The 25,087-nt window shown below is 36.0% G+C and overlaps 1 protein-coding gene across 1 annotated transcript in view; it reads right to left on the bottom strand.

Moving 5' to 3' along the window:
* Positions 1–531: 531 nt before the first annotated feature.
* The window catches only part of LOC131032382 (uncharacterized), a 46,723-nt gene continuing 22,167 nt past the window's right edge, over positions 532–25,087 (bottom strand). Inside the window, exons 2-5 of the mRNA XM_059209835.1 lie at positions 2,181–2,461; positions 1,899–1,988; positions 1,283–1,680; positions 532–1,046 (exon numbers count right to left, since the gene is read on the bottom strand). Coding sequence (XP_059065818.1) covers positions 782–1,046; positions 1,283–1,680; positions 1,899–1,988; positions 2,181–2,461 — 1,034 coding nt within the window. The 3' untranslated portion in view covers positions 532–781. The remainder of the gene's footprint in view (positions 1,047–1,282; positions 1,681–1,898; positions 1,989–2,180; positions 2,462–25,087) is intronic.

The following is a 25,087-nucleotide window of genomic DNA, read 5'->3' as shown; positions in this document are numbered from 1 at the left end:
CTGCTTCCGCTAAAAGTTCAATCTTTGTAGCAATAAGGCCATTAGGCTCATATGTGAGAGAACTTGAAGTGACAATAGGTCTCATTAAAACTAGTGCCTTAAGTATTTCAGGTGTCATGAAATCTTGCCGCAAGTCATAGCAAATTACTTCACACATTCAGTATTGTACATTATTGTTTCCATATGATGTTATCATATTTTGTTTTGCTGATAAACAGAAATCACCTTCTTAGACTAGCAATGGTACCGACCGACCGACCAAATACAAATTATCTATGCAGCAAACTAATGATGTGCAGTGTGTGATAATTTTCCACCAATTAATCCTGCAGAGAAAATGCACCCACACCTGGTACAATTGTGCCCCATACTGTCCTGGCCCAAATACCATGGGCCTTAAGATAGCAATTCCGGATTATTAAAGTTTTTTGTCCTTTGGTAATCCATTAATATTATATATAGTAAGTGTGTTAACATATTTTATTTTCTTGTTTATAATACAAACAAGCCCACTCACCTGTGACCCATGTATTGGAGATCCACACCTGGTTATGCGTACATCAGTATAACCTTGGAATAAACCCTCTAAAATTATGTCACATTATAATTTCATTAATTGGGTTTTTCTTAAGGTTGATCAGATTTGAATTAGGAGAACCAAGAATCACCAAATACAAAATGTAACATTTTTCCTTTACATTGCTTTTGTCCCTCTGCAAGAAAGGATCATTGTGGGAAAAATATATAAATACAGATGATATGGAAGAAATTGATGAAGACATCATCCTAGCCATTGCTGTGCACGACGCTCTCCACCATCCCCGACACCATGACGTATGCTAATCTTTTCATTTGCATATCGCTCCTGTAGCCGCTCAAATGCAGTTACATCAAGCTTTCCAGTTGCAGACTTTCCTTGTCTTCTCCTCATTTGCTGATCTCGAATAGATGCCCACAATTTTTCTATAATATCTCTTTGTCGAGCTGTAAATCTTGATATGCTATCATAAGCATGCTTCACCAAGATATCAATCATGGTCTGTGCCCTGCAGCATAAATAACAATTACTGCATGTTTCTAAGAAACAACTCAATATAATACTAGAAGTCGGCTTGTTGGATTGAATCTCTCAAAGGAATTACAGTGTGAATCTCTGGAAACATAAATCCAAAAAGCAATTGTTTTTTGTCTAGAAAACCATAATGCTCCTTTGTTTCGCTAAAAGCTAAACAACTAGAAATAAAGAATGTACTCTTTGCCATTGAAGATCAAAAACTTTTACCAAGGAACTCTGTAGCGACCAGCTCCTATCTCTAGACACTGCATCAGAGCTTCTCGATGTTCTCTCAAAATCTTTCCAGCATCATCCAGTGCTTTTTTGTTTGAAGCTGCTTCATCTTTCTTTTTCCTTGCCTTTTCATCCTTTTTTGATGGTTTTTGTAAAAGAGCATCCAGCCCAAAAGGGTCAGTCTCCAGTTCATCTGTAGTAGATGGAACTTGTTTTATTGGATAGGCTTCTGATTCCTGTAACCCTTCGTCTGGTATGTCTTTGGGTTTTCCAACACAACCATTTTCATCTTCCCTACTCGATAACAACATTTCTTCCAAGATATCGTCTTCAGTTGATGCCTCAGGTAATGAGCTTATTGCCTGCCTTACTCGTGCAGAAGCTTTGGAAAACTAAAGAAAAGAAAACCAGAAAAACCAATTTAGTAGGAAAGTGAATACAATAGAAAGGCATTAATGATGAAAATTATTAAGATTCAAGATAGCATTAAGCAGCAATAAAAAGTAGGTGTTTGATTATGAGATTAATTTGTGAAATACTTTCATGACTGGTCTATATCATCATGGATGCAAGAATGATGATAAAACATACTATAAAGCTGTCAACATACTATAAAGCTGTCATCAGTAAAAAGATCATTTGCCACTTGTGCACGGATAATCCAAGTCTCCAATTGCTGTTGCTGTTGTTTATTGAAGCACTGATGATGAACATACAAACAGCCGGTCACTGGTCAGATTAAAATTGCCTGAATCTTTGGTTTTTCATATAAAAGAACTTAATTTCCTTTGCCATACACTTAAATAATGGTCCCTTATATATAAAGATGAGAACTCTAACCAAAATAACAACAATGACATGGCCCCTTATCTGCTATAAATACAAAACTTACATTGACAATATCTTGTGCTGCAGAGAAAAGTGCATGATAATCTGCTCTCAGTCCAGGATTTGTGCAGGAGGATGGAGAAGCCATTGCAGCTTGGAGTACCTCAAAAAAACGATCACAAGTTTCTGCATTCACACTGCCTGCTTGCACTAACTGCAATGCCAATTTTGATGCCTTACTGAATTTAGCAGGATTTCCAATATGAGTTGATATCTTTTGCATGGCATCTAAAACTTGTTTTGTACTTGCATCAACAGTCATCTTGAATCTCACACGTTTGGAAGCTGAAATAATACACATTATAAATTAAAATAAAATGTAAAAAAGGCAGCAAAAACATTAATCAGTTCAGTTCTAGAATTATAATATCGCTAAGTGATGATATGAAGATTCACTGTCAGTTGTCAGAGAACAACGTGCACTGTCATGGCACTATCCAAGTAAACCTATGCATTTCCTGTGCATTGGATTAATTCAAGTAAAAAGTCAGAAGATTGGTCATATGGAACGTAATCAGTAATCAGTGTGCATTAAGAGTGCTCTTGAAAATGTATTGCAGGCTAAAAAGATGAATTAATAAAATATATAACCATTATCCGAGTAAACTCGTGCATTTCCTGTTGAACTGGATGAGTTCAAGTAAAAAGTAAAATGATTGGTTATATGAAACGTAATCAATAATCAGTGTGCATAAAGAGTGCTCTTGAAAATGTATTTCTAGGCTAAAAAGATGAATTAATAAAATATATAACCATCAAACATATTTTAATGTCATACTATGAATATATAATATAAACTTTTGAAGTGATATGAACTCTTAGTACATTCTGTGTACTATATCATCATCTCTGGCTTTTACGTGTCATAAGAGCTGCTTCTATAAATCTAATATCTATTACAATCGCATGAAAGTAACATATAAATCTCATTTACATAACCTTTTTCTATTTTAAAACCCTGGAATAAGGGCAAACGCAAACCCTTCTACAGATAGAGGTAAAAACCTACTCCATCCTACATGAGTGATCATATTGCACAACTACAGATCACTAATATTTAAAGATCCTTTGGCTTCAAAAGGTTCATTTGGTCGAGATCTTTCTGTTCTGGTAGGGGACTTATTATTAGTTTTTGTGCATTTTGAATTAGATATGTTTGGCCTTTCTGAAATTATAATGCAAAAGAGGGAAGAAATGAACTAATAGAAAAAGAAGTTACAGAGGAAAACAAGTCTTGAAATGCGTGGCCCCCAATCTGTTCTCTTCAGTCCCTGAATAATGATCCTGCTCCTGAACATGCAATTCTATCAAGTTTCCTAGTCTGAAATACAGGCACAGTCTCCAAGTCTGGTCTCCAAATTACCTACTCTCCATGTTCTATCGCAAATCTATCAAATTTTTGCTTTGCAATGGAAGAATGCCATTTGATATATTCCTGCAAAATTGTGAGAGCCGAGTAATCAAGGAAATACAATAGGGGGAAAATGCCAGGAAAAATCAATGTTGTATACTCTTCATTAGTGAGATTTAAATAGATTTACAAAGACAGGATTAAGTGGATGAAAACTGCCCCTGAACTAATCATGCAAACACCTCAATTAGTCTACTGTGGGCAGCTAGTGAATTGTAAATGTACAAGAATACTTCATACACTTCATTCAGTCTAGCTGAGGTACATGCAATTAGCGCTCTGTGTGCATGGACACCTCATTTACTCTAAACTGGATGCAGTTAATAAGACATAAATTAAGATTCTCTGCTGTACTGGGCCAAATGTACAAGGTAGAATTAATAAAGTGGAGATCTTTCTAAGGAATTGACTATACGATATTATCATTATTTCCTCTCTGCTTGGTAGAAGCTGACCCCCCTTGTAAATTAGATGAGTAGACTGCTCTGCAAAGGCCGACTCAAAGAACCATTTTGTGTTGCCAAAGTGATTTTATAACCAACCAAGTGGTGCTTTGCTTCTTGGTGGTTTGATTTTAAACCCTTTAGTAGGAGAAGATGATGATTAATTCTTATAGTTTCATCCAATCTAAATGGGTCTAAATTCTTTGATGTGACAAGGAAGAGGGAAGAGAGTGTGTATAGTGGAATGGCCTGTAGAATAATTTTTTTATCTCTTCTTCCTAGGAAAGAGGTGTACCATAAATCTTCTATAGCCTTTTATTGTTTTGTGTTATTAAAAAATGTTGTTACTCCATCTCAAAGCCTCTATTGATCTAGAAGCCACCATGTGACATCTGTATTTATATGATTCTCATTGCTATAATATTACAACTCTGATAATTATTGGAGCATTTCAAACTCCTTTGTGGCCTTCTCTAATTTCGTCGCTAGTGTTATTCATGCCAAGTAGGGATTGCCCTCTAGATCAACCTTTTTTTTGGTTATCTATGTGCTTTAGGATTTTTTAAGACAACATAGTCAAGATTTGAGAAAGGTCTATTTCTAAGTTACCGATTCGGGTACGGATTCACAGATTCAGCAAAAAAAAAATTCCTTGGGTACAGGTACGGGTATGTCCATATATATATATATATATTGGGGAACCTGTTGATGACTTAGGTCCTGTAGATGCTCTCACAAGATCTCCTATTCATAGATCTGCTCCCGCCTTTACACAATTGGATACCAGATTTTCAATCTTTGAAACAGGCATTAAAGTAGTGGATCTTTTAGCTCCTTACCGTCGTGGGGGGGCCAATTCTAGTGCCCCAATTTCTCATCCTGTGTGTGTGAACACATAAAATTATAAAATATAATTATATAATTTATAAACTATCACTCCCATTATTGATTATTACAATGATACATCATACAATTCATACAAATATGAAATATACAATGTGACTTTCCATACATAAATCATAAATCATAAATCATAAATCCATAATTGCCAATGCCAATAAATATCAAAAAAGTGTTTTTTATTGCTTTTTGCACCTTATGACCCGTGGGCCCTATTTTTGGGAACCCACGGGCCTTGGTCCACCCGGGTCTGCCTGGGTTCCCCGTGAATTCCTCCCGGGTCCTTCCGGGTGGTTGGGTCCTGCCACTAGTATGTACCTAGGCACACTTAAGTTACTTTTTTCAATATAATTTACAACCTTTCAATTCGTGTTTGGCTTATGACATGCCCATCTAAGATTTCAAAAAGATTATGGAAATGGTGTGCACCCTGAAGATCTATGTCATTTTGAAGGTCTTCATTTAGGCTTGGTGGCGAGGGCTTCACCCCTCTTTGTTAATATGTTTGACAACAAAACATACAGTCTAGAAGACTTCAAGAAAACTTCAATGCAATGTCTCCATTTTTAGCAAAAGTGATTTGTGAACAATTAGCCTACTTTCCAAGTCCTTTTAGAGGTTAATTAGTGAAAAGGGGGATATCAAAAGTTCATGGAGAGCACAAATTCAATCTTGCAGAGTTGTTGGTAGTGAGCTTAGTTGGCCTTGGTGAGCCTAGTGATGCTTTCAAAATCAGTTTCCGAACCTTTGGGAGCTCTCCAAACTTCTTGGAGGAGCAGGCTATTTTTAGTAAGTCACCCAATTGACTAATAATTGTCTCAAGCAAAGGAATAAAAATCTGCAATCAATCGCAACTAATTGTGAACCGCCCATTGTCCCAGTTTTTTTCCTTGAATTGGGTCAAAAAATCATTTAGTTGTCTATCGGTCAATGATTTTTCCCGAACCGATGTGATAAACCATAAAAAAATGATGTTCAAATTGCATAATAATTGCACAAATCGTGAAAAATGAGAAGTGGAAACACTAGAAAACCCCGCAAAATAGGGAAAAAAATCCTACGCTACCAAATTGACTGATCTTTGAATGCATTTTTTTTTATTTGTGATAAATAGACGAAACCCTTGTTCTTAAAATGAATTATTTCACATTTCATGCGCTGCAGGTAAAAGCTCGCTTGCAATTTGCTTGGGATGAAATTTAGGGCAAACGCATTTATTTAATAGCAATGTGTAATGTTGTTCGGGAAATTGTTGGCAGTGTGCCCATTGCCTATAGTAGCGTTCTACCCAACATTCACCAAGCACTCCTATGCAAAAAACAACTATGGCCACAAATGGATGATTAATTTAGGATTCCTAAAAAATTATTTTATAATATATGTCTCAAAGGTTAAAATCCTAGAGATTGATAAATGTTACCTTTTATTTGCAAGTCTTGGGGTGAAAAATGCTTAATGATTATGCTTATCCGTATTTTATGCTTAGCGATATGAATATAAACAACAAAAAATTATTTTCTACAATTCATGGGTTGAATTCTCTATTTTATTTGCTCTCAATATCTTTGTGCTATGCAAATGCTCATTTTTTTTAAAAAAAATTTAAAAAAAAATTGACTATTTTTCTACATTTTTTCACTTTTTTTTATAAATCTAATTTTTTCAAAAAATCTTATACTTTTGGTTTGCCAATTTTTTCCCAAAAAGATTAATGCTTCTTTGGTCTTAAGTCTTCATGTCAATATGATTAGAATTTAATTTTTGTATCATTTCAATGCTTTCTAGAACTTGGGTTAATATTGAGTTATTAATTAATTAATTAATTGCTTAAGTTATTTAATATTGAAAAATAATAAAGGGACAACTTAGTGTAATAGCTCATTAAAAAGGCATTAAGATGTGTTTTAAGTTGGATGCCTACGCTTGGGGACTTTGCAAACAAAAAATAATATTCATTCTCCTAAAAGTTTTTGTGAGGAAAAAAGAAATTATATTTTAAAAATAAATTATTTCCCGAGGGCTTATTTGAGAGTTTAGACTTGGAAATGATATTTGCTTTGCTATTGGGGAGAACCTAAGTTCTTACATAATTTCTTGAGGACGAAAACCCTCTCAAAATTATTAGAATATTTAGCTATATTCTAGTCACCTATATTTAGTTCCTTGTTTAATGGTCATTTAGCTTTTTAGTTGATTAGCTTTTAAGCTTTATTTAGCATTTAGCTTTTTAGTAATTCACTTTAATCGACTTGTTCTTAATTTAGAACATTGTCTTGTAATCTCTATATATACGCTTGTATATTGTTGAATACATTATCCTATTATTGAATCATTCATTCAATTTATTTTTCATGGTATCAGAGCATGGAAATTAAAAATTTCGAAAATTTTTGTTATTAAAATTTTTTGAAGTTTTTATTGAAGTTTTTTTTTAAAAAACAGATTTTTTTCTCTTCCTGGGCAGTTTTTTTTTTAGAGGTTGAAATTTTTCCTAAGGTTTCTACAATTTTCGATTAGGGTTTTGACCCTTCTGTTCAAGTCGAAATTTTATTTTGGTTGCAGATTCTTGGTGGGTTTTTTGAGACCTCAATTGGGGTCGTCGTCAGATTTTTTGAGGTGCATCGTTTTTTGTGCCTCGATTTGTGAGCCGTCGGATCTACATTCTGATTTCAGATTCTTGGTGGGTTTTTCGAGAGCTTTTCTGGGTTGGTCTCAGATTTTTTTGGGTGCCTCATTTTCCGCACCTCAAATTTTGTGCCAACAAATTTGCCTTGGAATTTAAAAACAGTTCACAATTTCTGCTATTTTTGTGGACGTTGGGATTTTTGCTATTTTTTTTGGGCACCATTTATGCTATTTTAAGTTTGCAGAAATTAAAAAAATTTGGGATTTTTTCCAAACCTCGAAATTTGCACCTTAGAATTCGTGCCAGAATTCTCCTCCAGGGTTTCAGATTTTTTGTGCAGCTGCTTCTATTCTGATTTTTGAATCAGATTCTTTTGTCTCATGCTTTCACTAGGTTGACCTCGTTCAACCTCCATTTTCGTGATGGCATCTTTGACCAACATCATGTTGGAACATAGTCAGAAGTTCAACAGCTACCACAACACTTGGAAACAGTGCATGTTCACGATATTTGAATATTGTTGCCTTGAGCAGATTGATTTAGGCCAAACCTCGTCTTATAGGTCCCAGGGTTTTCACGATTTTTTCCTGAAAAATTGTCTGGTCAATTTTCTGATTTTTTCCACAAAAAATCATGGGAGGGTTTTCACGATTTTTTCCTCAAAAATTATTCGTAGGGTTTATAATTTTCCCTTAAAAATTATCTCATCTATAATCCACAATATTCGCGTAAGATTCTAATTATCTAGGTTTTACCGTTTTTTTCCACAAAAACGATGATTTGTAACCTCAGATTTCTTCGTTTTTCGATTTTCTCCTCAAAATCGTAAATTCTCTTTTCGAGAATTCCTATTTCAGGGTTTTTTTCCTCAAAATCGTGCTTTGTTGCAGTTAGTTTGGGTCGCACCTACCAAGGCGAACATCTGCAACTGTGGTATCTTGCAGTTAGTTTTGGAGTTGGTACTTTTCTGCAAAAGGGTTTGTCGATTTTCCTCAAAATCATGGTTTCAGGTTTCAGTTTGGTTACCCAACGTCAAGTTGGATGGATTTTGGTATTCTTGGTCATTAACACTTTTCAAATCCAGGGAGGGTCTCCACTACAACAGAGTGTCTTTTGTAGGGTAGTTAGTAGATAGAATGACCATTAAGGGAGGGTATTAGAATATTTAATTATATTCTAGTCACCTATATTTAGTTCCTTGTTTAATGGTCATTTAGCTTTTTAGTTAATTAGCTTTTAAGCTTTATTTAGCATTTAGCTTTTTCTTTTTAGTTAATTAACTTTTAAGCTTTATTTAGCGTTTAGCTTTTTAGTAGTTCACTTTAAACAACTTGTTCTTAATTTAGAACATCGTCTTGTAATCTCTATATATACGCTTGTATATTGTTGAATACATTATCCGATTATTGAATCATTCATTCAATTTATTTTTCAAAAATTGCTGGTTTTTGGGATGAAAACCCCCTAGCTTGTTAGATTGGTTTCATACAGAGATCACCACTGTGTTGCAGAGAAGAGCTTTCCAGTCTGTTGCAATTGAGGAGATTTATGATGTGTTTTGAAACTCTAATAGTTTGTTGCTGTTGTGAAGCGTTTTGCTGGAGATTTTGTTGTGTTTTAAAGGGGGATTTGGAAGTTCTATTGGCCAGCTGTACCATTCAGCTGTTGCAGGTCATACCACTTATCAATGCTTGGAAATCCCAATATCTTCATGTGATATCAATTTGGCAAGTGTGGAGGTTGTTTCTATGCAAGTCGTACACTTCTTGCAAGAGATTATTGCTGTTGGGATCTGATTCCTTTCATTACTGGGCCATACCATAGGCTGATGAGTGACTGTTGGCTGGGGCATGAGCATCTCTAAGTGTATATCTGCATTCTTTTGGGAGTTTTTCATGCTGGTTGGTGGGGCCTACACCAATGGAGGATAGTTGCACATGTTTCGGGTTTGAATTTTGATGTTTGCATGGTTACAGGAGGCCATACATGAAATAAACAATTAGTTGTCAGGATGTGTCATGCCCCAGTCAAAGAATGTACTAGATAACAGCATTTATAAAACCATGATCACAGCCTTACTGATCAAAGAAAATTGCAGCCTTTAAACTATATTCCAGATGGCTGGCTTAAAGATAACAGTGGTTTAATTAAGAGGCATTTGATCTTAATTTAAGGGAAATAATGATCATTAAAATAAATAAAGAAAATACTTCAAGACAACAAATTCCTAGAATAAAAAAAATTAAATTATAATTAAGGGTCAAGAGTTGTGACTCTTTCAAAAGGGCAGAGATAATGAAGAGGCATGACTTCTCCCTCATATTGGAAGATATAAAAGGGTGAAGAATCCATTTGAAATGGGCATTCGGGAAAGATAAATCGAAAAAGATCAACCGGCACTAAAGCCAATACAAGTTACAAACTATATATGTGTGTGTGTGTGTGTGTGTGTGTGTGTGTGTGCATTACCATATGATTTATATAACTCATTATATGTCTTCATTTGATAAGAAGTGTTAATGTTTGCAGAGATTCTATTGCTTCTAAACTATGATAAATAATAGGAATGTATGATTAATGTGGATAAGATTCCTTTAAGCTTATAGCCAATCCACCATCCCATTATGGAGCGGAGGTAGGACATATGAGGAGAGCAAGTAGCAAAAAGGTCCATTCAATTAGTGGTAACCCTGATTGGGGCTAGGAGGCCAAATGGCAGGTACCATTAACAAGCTCCTGGGCTTGATGGATAGGCTCAATGCACCTTGTGTGATCTCCCAGGTGCTTCGTTTCTATTGATGACTAACCTGGTTGCGGGATCTAAATCAAGCCATTATCCAGTCTTCAATTGGGAATTCTAGGGCAAACTAAGTTAAGTCCTAATAGGGGACATTACAGGATGTTTGAGATGCGTTTCAGATCTTTAGGAGTTACAATGCAAATTATAGTTTTGAAGGATCTTATAAGTTTTCAGGCTTACTCAAATTTCAGTGATCAGTAGTTTTCAATGTGCTCTCAATCTGTGTTCAATTTTGTTATGACAATTAGACAACAGCAACAAGGTGTTATCAGACCTGTACTAACTTTCTAACTCATCCATTCAAGGTATCTCATCGACATTTCATAGTTGGGTTAATGGGTTCATGAAATTTGACATTATTTTGGGGTGTTACAGTAATTGTTTGTTATCAGCACTTTATATCAGCAATACTTTCCTTCATCAGAATTTTGTACCAGCAGATACACTTCAATCTTGGTATTGTTGTATATGAACTAAGTTAACTAACATTGTAAACACTGGATGGTAGTACTGCCAGTGTGTTTGGCAGAAGAATTTTAATTATTGTATTCAGCCCACTGAATAAGTGGATGATTTGATTGATGCTTACCCCACTAAACAAGTGATTACTTTGTACTAAGCTTTACCACTGAATAAGTGGATGATTCGATTGATACTTACACCATAAACAAGAGATTACTTTGTACTAAGCTTTCCCACTGAATAAGAGGAAGTGCCCTCTTGCTTTTCCACTGCATAAGTGGAAGTGTCCTTTATTTGTCCATTGAATAAGTAAATGTTTCTAATCATGGCCCATTGAACAAGTGGTTGTGTGCTTTTTTTCATTATTGCCCAAGAACTCCAGTGAATAAGTAGTAGTGACTGGCTTGCCACTTAGTGCATTTCCCTTTCAGTTACTATATTCAAAATTAATTGTAAAATCCTAAACAGCATATGCTCTCACCTTGCCCATTCCGAGATATGGGTGATCAACAAGCGGAAATAGTATTGCACTGCATCTTGCTTTCAACTGATGTAATTTTCAACAAAAAAATAAAGGGTGTATATTACATACAATAATAAATCCCTCACCTAAATTATAAATACACACACCATTCACCAATCAAGCATGTCTTTATCAACTCATTTGTATATATAAAGAGCATCATAATTCCTATTCAATTACCCATGCTCACAAAGGTTCTATACTGTCTATGATGAGTGCCTAATCAATGTTATCATATGAATATTTAAAATTTCCTTATATTTCAAAAAATTTCCTATTTTTTAATAATTGTCCCGTCATCCCCTAAAAATGGCCTTGAGGAAAAAGCTATCCTAAAATGTGCCCCCTTGTCCCTTGCCATCCCTGTCACAAAAACTTGGGGGAGCATAGCTTTGGAAGAGATGGGACCCATAGGATAGATAATAGAGAACTTGTTTGTTTGTTTTACAACTTCATTAGTTAAATCACCAAAAGAATGAGAAAAATTATCAAGGATGGGAGGAAAATTATTTGCATCGTATCTAAGATAAGGAAAATAATATATCTTCAGACTTCATCTAACTAATAGAATTCCTTTTTTTATCCTCAAAATCTTAAAGCCAATCCCAAATCCAGATGAAAAATTTGTTTGGCCAAGACACTATCAAAAACCTTTACTATTTTTTATCCAATACCTCCTTACAAACCTAGTTTAAATGTGACTTTCCCTTCTCAACATTTATTTCCTAGCTTAGGTCTTTTTAATCTAAAATGAATACAAAAGGGAAAAACAAGGTTTTTTTCTCCTAAAACTACATGAAAATGAAGGAACGCAGCTGGTTCCAAAGCTTGATTGAAAATTAACATCTTAATTCTAACATCTTGATCGAATAAATGACATGGCCAGGAAAAAATTATTCTAAGATATCTTGAGTTACACATCTTTCTATATTTGCTCCTAGATGTATCAGTATATCATGTCTCACCGTGTGATTTTGAGATTGCTACCTGAAAGAAGGGCCTCAAGGTGCCAATGTTGATGTTCTAAATTACATGTAGAAAAGTTGCTATTGCATTAGTATCGATAAAAACTCCACTATTGAAAACACAGAGACATTCAACATGGAAATAAAATAAACAATGTTTAAAAATTAAAGCCTGGCCAAGAAAAGTCAAAAGGTGTAGAAATATGTCTGCATGCCTTTGATACATAGAGATCTTAAAAGGGATTCATATAGCTGTAAAAGCTCTATTTTTTAAAATTTGATATACATGCATTTAGTATTAGCATGAGCTTTAGAAACATGTCTAAATGCCTCTTTGATACGTGAAGATCTTAAATGGATTTGTATAGCTGTAAGAGCTCTATTTTTCAAATATTTGATATGCATGCATTTAGTATTAGTATGAGCTTCATGTATCCTCTAAATTTCTTGGATTTAAATCATATGCTTATAATGGGTGGCTATCACCTTAAGAAACTATCCAGGGAGAGAACTTGGAAAGAATAGCTCATCCATTACTATATATTTGGTAGGATGATTATCTACTCCCTAAAGCAACATGGAGATCTATAACTACTTATGCAAATTTCAATGACTTAACAATATCTATTAAAACAAACTTCAATTCTTTCAATAAGTCAACTATGGCCACTTTCATCATTTTTGGTGAATATCTATATACCAAGATCATCACACTTTTATGTGAACATAATTTACTGAAATTTTTATGACACATTTTAAAACTAGTGCTATACCTATTAAAGTTTGTATTTAATTAAACCATAAAACCATGAAGTGAAAAGACCAATCCTACCTTTTAAGAATTTTTTAAACTACCTTACCATATCTAGACAAGATATAGTTATTAACTATATAATAGGTATTACATCTAGATTTATGGAGGATCCTATAGGGACCATTGAAAACAAACATTGAAAGTATAAAATTACAATAAATTATGATCTTTCTAATTCTAGCACCAAAAACTAAATTTATTGATTATTGTGTTACTGACTATGTTGGTGATCCTATTAATAGGGCATATACCTCAAGCTATTCTCAAAACAAAGGTGCACTATTATCACATGGATGGTGTAATGCTTAAATAGAAAACTATAGCAAACTTCTATGGCTCTTTAATCTATTGAGGCTAAATACAAAAGTAGCTACAAAGAAATCAATGTGGCTTAGGAGATTATTGGAAGAGTATCATCTAGATACTAGTAAAAGTCCCACTTTATTATACAATACCCAAAGTTATTTACTCTTGCCAAAGAGTCATGTTCAAACATCCACAAAAAAAGCATATTGAAGTTCATGGGCATTTCATTCATGGGAAAGTTTTCGATCATAAAATTACTCTCCAATTTGTTAGACCAACTATCAAGTGGTAGATACACTATGATCAAGGAGAATTGGGCAAGAATCCTAGCAACCACTAAAAAAATAAAGCTTAGCATCAGAAATGTGCCATTGAGGGGGAATGTTCATAACAATGACAACTCTTGGTGGCTAAATTTACATGTAAGACTTAAAGACACTTGTAAAACCTACAAGAATTGGATAAGACCTAGGAGCACATGTAAGACCTATCGGCACTGTGTAAGACCTACAAGCATTTTACATGCTTTATATCGAAGACCTATGAGCATTTTTACATGCTTTATACATAAGTCCTATGGGTACTATGTATCTCTTCCTCTATATTCCTTCTTCCATTTGTAAAAGCATTGTACATAGGACCTGTTGGTGTACGTTTTATCATCTATCAAACATTTAGAATAAGATACCCAAAGGTATTCTATCCTCTCCTAAAAAATCGCTGCTGATTCCAAGGTCTATATATGCGAACAAGAGACTTTAGTGGGATAGCTACTTGGGTATTGTATGCTGAAAATCTCAAGGGGTACTTATGTTTATGAATGTCTTTTAAGCTTCTGGACTTAGATGGATTTATCAATTTTAGGCTCTCTTTTTTTGGATTTTCCGAGCTTTAGACTTTCAAAAAAAGGGGGATAAAGGAGAGGGTTAAGAAAGCTGATCTAAACCTACGAATTTTGGAGACGGTATTAACTAGGTGTTCTCGGGAAACCGCACTTTGCTTCACCACACTAAGGACAACTACACAAAGCGGGTGCAAACTTCAACAGATTGTGCTTATGATAGAAATGTTGGCATACACAGGGGATAGGCTCAAACTAACTTTGCACAGTGAAATGGAAATCATCCATTCACCAAAAGTATGAGCAGAGATACACCGTTAATTAATACTTATCAAATCCTTCATTCAATTCTAGCAACATGAAAGCAAATCTAAATTAACTTTAACTAATGTGTTGAGGAAATTGAAACCATGCTAATCACTCAAACAACAGAGATTACAAAGCCTTAAGAGAAAGCGCACATGCAATATATTATTTGAAAAAATGACCTTCACGCAACAATATATCAAAAACCTCACACACTCTCCAAATGAGAGAAGGTAGCCTTATATAGTTTTCAGAAAATAATGAACGGTCGAGATCAAACAGTGATCAAGGGCCCAGATTGAAAGTATAAACCCTAATTAGGGTTTCTCAAAACTCTATCAGTCAGAACAGACAAAAGAGTGACATGTGGCATAGCTGCTATTGTCACTGAGGTGAGTGTCCAGTTTCTCTTTTTGTAGATTCAATGTATCTGGACACGATGAGCCGAACCTCTTCCTTAGTGACACTTGGCAGGTTACTAATCTGGAAATCGATGATGTCCACATCATCAGTACACGTGGCGAGGATGCCTTCCCACTCAACTACCTGGACAAGAAATTTCTTGTCCATGAGGAGTAAACTTGCAATCCTTGAGAGATCGCCTTTATCAAATCATTCCCAAGTCTTTGAAAAAGCTCGATTGAATTCTGGCTCTCAGGGTCTCTACCTGCAGGTGTTTTTCTCATATACCCTCTTTTTGCCAAATTTTTGATGCCACACGAAACACCTTACTTAAAATCTCTCTGACACTTTCCTCCATCTCAAAACACTTAGTTTCAGATTTCTTCAAGACTTCAATCCTAGTGACCAAAGCATAATACCAAGTATTAAAATCATACCTATCCCCAGCTTGGATAACACCTGCATCTACCAAGCTTTGCTTTGACAGACCTCGAATAACCCTCAATTGTGGAAGTATTTCATCTTGGATTTCTTCAATATCTTCCCAGTTTGCAGCTAAGTCTTGAATTCTGCTAACCAATGAAAAAGTTGACTAATGTGTTGATACCAAATTTTCCACAAGTATGTCAGCACATGCAGAAACATCTGAGATCCATTCCTTAGCTTGCGTGAACATGCCCTTCATGTCCTCGTAATCTTTCATCGACACTTGCTGAAGAGGTTGCGGAGGGGTGACTAGTATCTCATGGTTAAGTGGCTTGGTTAGATGGAGAACATATTTCCTCCACTACTGATTCTCTTCCTCAACCTTCTTTCTTTTTTCCTTCTCCTTGGCTAGCTTTGCCTTGAGGGCATTGCAAGAGTCGTCAAAGTATTGGACTTCTTGGTCCTGAGTAGGCTTACCCAACTCTACAGTAGTAGTCTTATAATCTTCAGAGGCAAGATTGTCCAAAGTTTTACCTTCTTTCGGCACAGCTATCTGAACAGTTCTAAACCCTGCACTATCCCTCTGAAGTAAAGAGAATTTTCTAGCTAGCTTAGGTGGTTTAATTACGATTGGTTCGTTCACCTTCGCCAAAAATGTTGATGTATTCTCCTCAGGATGGGTTTCATTAGGAACCTTAGCCCTTATCCTTTCTCTCAACCAATTAGGAATGGTTGATTGCTCCACAGTATTTTGATCAAATCCACCATCTGTCCCTCCTCGACCAGTGAATATACTATCAAGGAAAACTATTGGGGGCTCAGGCTCTTCAACATCTATGGCTTTATTTAAAACTTGTTCCTTGTTCGGGTTTTGGACAGCCTCTCTCATTATTTCTTCAATCGAAGGAGAAGGCACTCTTACTTCATTATTCCCCATATCTGCGTCCATCTCCAGTTCTTCAACTGCATTCTGGTTAGGCACAGCAAATGTGGCACTCAAAATGGAATGACCTTCGTTGGATTCACGTCTCTCCCCAACAACTTTCTTTCCTTTGACCTTTCCAGAGCTTCCAACCAATTCCTTTCTTTTCTGGGACCCAAAACTTTCTGGATTTTGAGCATTGCCTGTAGAAATACAAGGGTTGGAAGACATAGAATCATCCATTCCCATCAAATCATAAGTCAGGGCAACACCTTTGGACTTCAGTTGCTTTGTCTTCTCAGATGCCCGCCACTTGGAGTATTCGACCAATAATCTCATAAGGTTTGCCAAATCTGACTTTTTTCCTTCTGACCAATCAACCAAGGCCAATGGCTCATTTCTCATCTTCTCAAAGCCCGGCTGCTGAAGCTCAGGACTGTCTTCTATTTGATCAGCAACTCTAAATACTTCTATTGCTCTCACCATACTCAGGGGAATCCTTGACCAAAATCTTCTTCTGATTTTGAAACTATCAGCTGCATTAGCCCAATAATCTTCCAAATCAGTTTTGTGCTCGAATACCATTCCTACTTTTTTCATCTTATGGAATGGATCAAAGTTCCCTCTTGCCTCGTATTGGTAGAAAGGGTACCAAGCCAGCTCTTTCTCTGCAGTGGCAACAGCTTGTGATGACGGGCATGTCTCTAGTCTATTTCCAATCGTGAGAGAGGATGTTCCTACCTTCTTTTGCTTATCTCTCTAAACTGTCGTATAGCCCTCTAGTTGCCTCACATATAGCCCTCTAGTTGCCTCACAACTTCCAATAGCACAAGTTGGTTGGTAGGGTAGACTGGGAGCTTATAGGGAGATCCGAAAAATCCCTGAATTCTGATATAGGTGAATTTCCGGTATTGAATATACCAATATCCGAATCTACTTATGAAGTCCATAGACTCTTGAGAGTCTCTGATGTAATCCACCTTGCAGTGTTTGTATGATATGCATCAAAAATGTATCATTTACCCTCTCGAAATGTAACTTTTTTTCCATGTGCAGCTGAGGGTAACAATCGTAGACAAGAAATTGATTTTCTTTATTTCCCAATTCCCCTCTACAAGTGAGGCCTCTATATCTATAGGTTCTAGCAAGGGAATAGAACAAGTATGAGCTCATGTAAAAGGTCCTATCTGCCTCCACATTTCTCAGGTGGCTATCCAAGTTATTGTTTATCATCTGAGCCCAGTCAATCATCTTGACTCCACTTGTTATTTCGTTTATGAAGTAATACATCCAAGGCTCAAATGGAGCGACTTGGGGATTACCCATTATTCTGTTCAACAGAACAATCATATCTCCAATATCCTCTTTAAAATACGCCCTTACCAAGCTCTTCCTTGACAGCTTAGAGGCACCTTTTCTTCTTTTGTCCAGCCAAGAATGATTGATGGTGGCGTCGTACTCCTCCATATGGTCTTGATACATTCGATCGGCCTCATCCTTGGTCACATATATAGCATTATGATATTCCAAAATTCTGAAAGCTTCCCTTATGGCCTCATCACTGATATTGGCCAACACTCTTCCATCTGGTGCCGCAATATCTCTACTGACAAGGTTATAGTGCCTAGCGCATTCAACTACCAACTCCATGCACTGCATGGTAGGGAAAAAGCTGGCAACATGCACGATACCACTCTTCATCATTTTTTCGTGCGGTCACGGTAGGCACAAGGTTATCTAGGCCGAACATCCGCTTCTTAAACTCCCTCAGATTGATATGCCCGAGGTTGGTATCACTGATACTCTTCCATTTTGAGTTCATTCTTGGTTCAGGAGGAGCATCCTTGTCTACTTGGAACTTCATCGCTCTTGAAATCTGTGAATAAAGATGAAGCTTAAGTTAGAAACCAGAAATTTAGGATCTTGATGACTAAGTGGTTGGTTTTTCACTCTATTCTTGACACTTTCACATGTAAAACTCCACACTTTTAAGATTTCAATCCAAAAACCAGGTCTTGTAATATTGAAAACCCTTATCCCATTCAGTCCAACATGATCTTTCTTACTGAAAATTTGGATAAATCCACAAAAATCACCTCCAACGAACTTGGAAAACTCAGAAAATGTAATAAATCTACATTTAACCAACTTCACCTTCAATGGGGAGAGAAGAAAAAGACAAGAAGACAGAAAGAGCTTTAGAAAAAATCAGCAAATTCGAATGATCTGCCTCCTATTAGCTGGTTATACTCCAAAAATCTGTCGGCGTTTATGAGCAGCAAAGCTGGAAATGATGATTAATGCCTTCAAAACCTCCAAAAATACGTTCAACCTGTGAAAATCTTCTTTGAACCTCCTTTGAACCTCCTTCAGCCTGCAAGATAACTCTGAAATTTGCTCTTAACTTGCTCAGAAAGTTCGAACTTTTGTTGTGTAATAATGAAAGGAGAAATGTCTTATTTGTATTAGAGTTGATTTTCACAATTAGAAACACGCAAATATCCTTCCAATTCATGTTTCTAAATCAGCTTCAGTCCTGAATATTCATGGAGAAAGTTTCTAATTTTTATTTGAGTTGCAAGTGTATTGGTGAGGCTAAAAAGCATGACCAACAAAGCCTTACCATTGTCTAGAAAGTTGTTTTTCATACATGAGAACCTCTAAAGCACACTTGGTGATATCCAAAAGTCATTTAGAGCTTAGCGAAGTAGTAAGCTCCCTGAAGCTCAATTAGAATTTTGTCATTTCAGCAAGTGGATAACAATTATTCACAATAATTTTGTTAGCAGCCCAATAACATAGAGAAAACCATGACTTGCATGCTCTTTCTTTAGCACCACTCGTGTAAGAGATCCACAACTAGAAGTGTCGGGTTGAATTTTGCCTTCCTCTGACAATATATCAATTCAATATTCTATCCCAAGACTCTAAATGGATTCACTACAATATAGTAGTCAATTAGGCAACTAAGATCCTGGCACAAGCTCAATGGAATGTTAAGAAGACTTCAAAGGAGAAACCCCTTTGTGAACCAAATTATGAATCAATGATTGATCTTACTGCTGATGGAGGAAGCTTGTGAGTAATTTCTGCCTCAGTTCCCTAAATGATACAAAGAGTCAAATAATTATACAAAACAAAATTTTCAATTTAAGGACTGCAAAAGTAAAATCCTAACAAATAAGTTAACTCCCACTCTTTTCTGTTGTTTTCTAACAAATAGCTCTTTTGAAACCCATGAAATACAACCTAGCAATCATACTAGTATAGTGTTAGAAGTATCAAACTGCAATAATTGTCATGCCCCTGTTAAGAACATTACCTCACAAATACAAATTGCAGCCTTAAATAGCACCTAAACCTGGGTGGTAGCAAATGGTTGAATGGAAGATTGACTAGTAGTCAGAAATATAATAATAATAATTATTAACAAGAAGCTGACTAGGCCAAAAGGAAATAATTATCTACACGATGGCCGACCTGCTAAATTATTGTTTAGGGTCCATCCCTTGTAAGAAGCATCACCTCCCTTAATAGGGCTGATTCACTTTAAATAAGTGCCTCGTTAAGGAGTCGCATCCTTTGATACAGCTGCCTCTTGGGGGAGTTAAATTAAAAGTCAAATAAAATAAGTTTATTGCGTGAAGAGGCCAACCACTTCCAAAAGTCACATCTCTTGGGATAAGTCGTCCCTCCTTAGAGGAATTGCATCATTTGAAGTGGTATAAAGGGACAAGGATCAAATGGAATAAAATGAAGAGTTCTAACACAGATATATCTGAGTATATACAGCAGTAAGACATAACATACATATTCATATTTCTAAACTATTTGCAAAGGGAATAAAGGAGATACAGCAGATATAAACAGAGATAAAATCTTAAAAGCAGTGGGCAATGAGCAGCCACAATAATATAATTAAAAGCAGTGATTACCTAAATAGGAGACAACGATGTAAATAAAGCAACAATTAGATTACTACACAATGATAGTATATGGTGTTGAGACATGGACCAGCTAGGACTTGAACCTAGGACCTTCCATACGCTGCTGGAGTGCTCTACCACTGAGCTACTGGCCCCTCTTGGACCAGTCCATCGTCGGTCCGGGTGTGGCTTATTTCCAACACAAACACACCCCCTTAAGCCACACCTCTCGTGTGCTTGGGGCTCCTAGCCTGGACCTGGCTCTGATACCATGTTGAGACATGGACCAGCTAGGACTCGAACCTAGGACCTTCCATACGCTGCTGGAGTGCTCTACCACTGAGCTACTGGCCCCTCTTGGACCAGTCCATCGTCGGTCCGGGTGTGGCTTATTTCCAACACCAACATATGGGCATTGAAGAACAGAACAGAAATAAGTATTTAATCTGCAAACAAGCAACTGAATCGAATAAGGAAAAAAAAGAAAATCAGATCAGTAATATACAAACAACAATTAAAGCAGAAAGATTTATATATATATATGACTCCTTAACACTTCATTCGACCAACCATCTCATTATGGAAGGTGGAATAGAATACCTATAAGGGGTGCAAGTAGCACAAGGTTCCATTCAAGTAGAGCAACCCCGAGTGGGGCTAGGAGGTTGAATGGTGGGTGTCATTCCATGCTCTTGGGCTTGTTGGAAAAGAATAAGCTCAAGGCGCCTTATATGATGTTCCAAGGGGCTCCATAATGAGGATAGGTTGTAGTGGAAGTGTCATTGAATCCCACATGCATAATTATGTGATTTACAATGATGATTACGACAATGTTCCTAACCCTAGTAGGACAGATAGATTTTATATCTAACATGATTGAGGGGTCTCAATCAGGATCTAGTTGGTAAATGATATCTCTATTTCATTCCTTGCTTTATTTGGGATTGTTATTTTAGGGCAAAAACTAGGGCATATGCAAAAGGAGACATTACAAATGGTATCAAAGCGGTAATCATGCCAGCCTGCGGGACAAACCTATGTCTAATTACGGTTAACTATTCAGCCCTCTTCTTAAGTAGATCAAAAATAAAATTGAATAGGCCAACATTACATTTCTATATATATGTGCCTATAACTACGTGTCTAATATAAGCATGCTTACATCATGTGTATTTTATATGCATGCTCTTCACATGTATGCCTTGTGTTTGCTTCACAACTGATGGACTTCAGCATGTTTACTCCATGAGAACATTTCTCATGTATGCTTGTGCCTTTATGTATTGCTTCATGCCTTACATGTCTAACGTGTATTTATGTATATTGCTTCATGCCTTACATATCTAACATGTATACTTCATGCCTTAAATAAGTTATTAGTATGATCCATGCCTTGCATGTCTTCAGTTATATGTTTCATGCCTTACATGTATTGATGTGTATGATTCATGCCTTGTGTGTATTTAGTTATATGTTTCATGCCTTACATGTATTCATGTGTATGATTCATCCCTTGCGTGTATTTCAGTTATATGTTTCATGCCTTATGTGTATTCATGTGTACGATTCATGCCCTACATTGACCTAAGTACACCACATGCAATCCCTCACTGACACAAGAAATTTTTTAGATAAGGCAGGGTAACAAATGGTGCAGAGAAGTGTGAATTGCACAATTGCACGCTTCAAAGACAGCTAAGGTTGAGAAAGCCAAAAAAGTAAACACGTTAAAATTGGTGACCATGTCACAAGCACATGCATGCAATTTAGCATTTGGGTGATGAACTTTAAAATTAATGAAAAGGTGACAAATAGGCCTTGAATCCATACTTGCACAGCCAAAAATAAAAACTCCAAAAATTTAAAATAACTCAAGAATCTACCACTCAATCACAGGATTCTTAACTACAATGAATAAGTTTTTAAGTCTTTGTGTTCCTCATTCAATCATTTCATTGCTTTCAATTTCAAAGAAGAAGAGGTTTTCTAAAGATTCAAGGGCATAGAGCATTCATCATATCCAATAAAGTTCCTATGGCATAAAATATTTTGTAAATACTCAACCATTTATAAGGAATGCATCTGAAACAAAACAGAGCAAGTTAGGGTTTCAAGCACCTTGGTTTTGAGCAGAAGCGCCATCTTTCACTGAAGCTACACACCAGCATCAGGTGAGTCTGAGTTTAATACTACGGTTTGTGTAAGCAATATAACATCATTCACAAAAGCACACACCCCCGAGTGGTCCTGTATTTCAACCTAGGGTTTGATGTACAAGATAGACACCATTTTTAGATATCACACCAAAGGGAAAATAGGGATTTTCAGCCAGGGCTTCCATTAAGGTGAATAGCCATGATCAGATTCAATTCACCAAGATTTCTAGCCATAGAATACTATTTCCAAACTAGGACATGTTAGTGTGAAAGATTTGTAGTTGGATGAAAAGACATAGAGTGGAAATATTATTGTTTATATGCTTTTCAACATTTTCCACAACTCGGGTGTATTATTGGCTATAATTTAATTATTTAACTAAGGATGCTTAATTTAATCAAACTAATTTAAAAAGCACCTTAATGTTTTAGCTTGTTGAAAAGGGGTTGAAAAGTTTTAAATCGTGGATGCATAAAACAAAAACCGTGTATGAAAAATTATTAATTTAATAACAGGGTCTTATGGAGCAAAAAAGAGTTTTTTAGTAAAAAGTGATTTTAATAAAAAAGTCTTCTAAAAAATTTTGGTAGGAAAAGTATATAAGGAGGTTTGGGGAGCTCATTTGTATTATGTAGGTTATTTGTTTTCCTCTCTGGTGAGACCCTTGTGATTCTATGGGATCAAACTTGGTTCATCTCAGTCTTTTTGAGGATAAAAATAGAGAAGATTAATCTCAGTGGTGAAAAATACCTCCCTAGTTAATGCAATGTGGCTCATTCAAAGTTACAAGCTGTGTGGAAAGGAGTTATTGCAGGAGAAATCATTAAGGTTACTCACGTGGGTTTAATAATTAGAAGTTTACAAAATTTGTCAATTACTTTGCAAAGGCAAATTTTTGAGTTGTTTATTGTGGAAGCCACAAGCAGGGTTTTGGACTGAAGCTGGACACCGTGATAGTTTATTACTGATATTGATTGTTGAGTAATATATCTTCAATGCCGTACTGTTTTCGTGAAGGTTGAATGATAGGAGGGTTTATGGTGGCATGGAAAAGTAGGCGATAAGGATTGTTTCATTTGCTGCTGCTTCCTTACCATAGTGTGGAGATTGACTACTTTATTTATAGGAGTGAGAACCCATTTGAATGGTTAATGAAGGTTTGTGTTATATGCAGTGCTAGGCGCTTGCACAGTGATTACAGAGAAGCATATATTTCATGCATAGGCAGGCACTAGAGACGGAGTGCTATTCATCTACAGCCATTTGACTCTTTTCATGTGACACTTACTATGTACTTTTGCTGCTCATAAGTATCTTGGCTGAGTGTCTCTGTGGGACGTTAAACTCAGAATTGCACCAACACAGTGGCTGCTTGGCCAATATTTATACCCAGAGATTTATTTCTGCAACTCTGTAATTTCTGAAGCGTATTTTCAGTTCTTTTCAGCAATTTGTTGAAGATTGCTCACAGTATTTGTAAGGTCAGAAATACTTAAATTTCTGTTATGCAACAAATTATTTGTCTTGGTAAAAGACCATTAAGTGGTATTTTCGTGTCAAGTTTGCATTGTTTATATATTTTTGAGTTTGTTGAAACTTGAAAGCATTACAAACTTTGCAAATCTGAAAGTAAGCAAATCATTACAACTTATCAGTCACACCTTCATGAAAACAATTTGACCAAATTCCCAAAGGGAAAGAATGAAAATTTTGGGGTGAAAATCACTAGGGATTCTACATTGCACATGTGATGCAAACAAAAATCAGTTTTTAAATTAAGGGCAGCTATTTCAGAAGCTAATACATCATCAGAAAATTGCAACAGCAGTTAGCTATCAAAATGAACACAACAAATAATTTTCCTTATTATTAAAAGTTACACATTCAAAATTTTCATCATTTAAATGGAACCTTAGCAACACATCAACTCACATGTGTATAGCCTGGCAACAATTACACAACAAAACCTCTCAACTACAAGCATGAACATTGAGTTGGAAGTCATTCCAAGATCAAGGATCTGCCTCATTCCTATACCCCAATTTTCTTCAAAATCTTTTGCGATCACCCAACTGAGGTAGCAGTTTTTCTTAGTTTCTGTTTTCTAAATCTGCCCTCAGATTATCTTTGTCCAATAATAAATGGACACAACCCAATGTAGTGTTAACTGTCCGTGATGCCAAAAGAGTGACATCATCCCAAAATATGGAAATCATTAAATAATAGAACTGCCCCTTTCAGCGACCTTAATAAGATTATGATAGCTGTATCCTAGCTGAAGTGCTGAACATAGTTGTAACAATCCAAGATTCCTAGTCCCCTAGCATGTGGAAGAAATGACTGCCGCTAGCTATCCAAAGTAGCAAATATTAAATATGAAAGTAACAGATGCTACAATGACATCACTAGAGTACTGTTGACGTGTATTTTGTACACAATCAAACACAGAATAAAATACCTAAAGGTACCTTATCCTCTCTTGAGTAAAGCCTCTGATTGCTGAAGATATCGCGAAAAAGGATCAATCAGGATGACTCCAAGGTTCTTCGTTGTAGGATCTCTATGTGTGGATAAGCTCTCTGTGGTATGATGTGATTTGCTGGAATCACAAGGGGGCTTACATTTGATGATTGAACGTCTGATCTGCTTTGAATATTGCTGGAACACAGGCTCTTACTAGC

Source organism: Cryptomeria japonica, chromosome 8 (assembly GCF_030272615.1).
Source record: "Cryptomeria japonica chromosome 8, Sugi_1.0, whole genome shotgun sequence".
Lineage (NCBI taxonomy): Eukaryota > Viridiplantae > Streptophyta > Pinopsida > Cupressales > Cupressaceae > Cryptomeria > Cryptomeria japonica.
The sequence above is the reverse complement of the archived record's forward strand: the minus strand, read 5'-3'. Positions and strand labels throughout refer to the sequence as shown.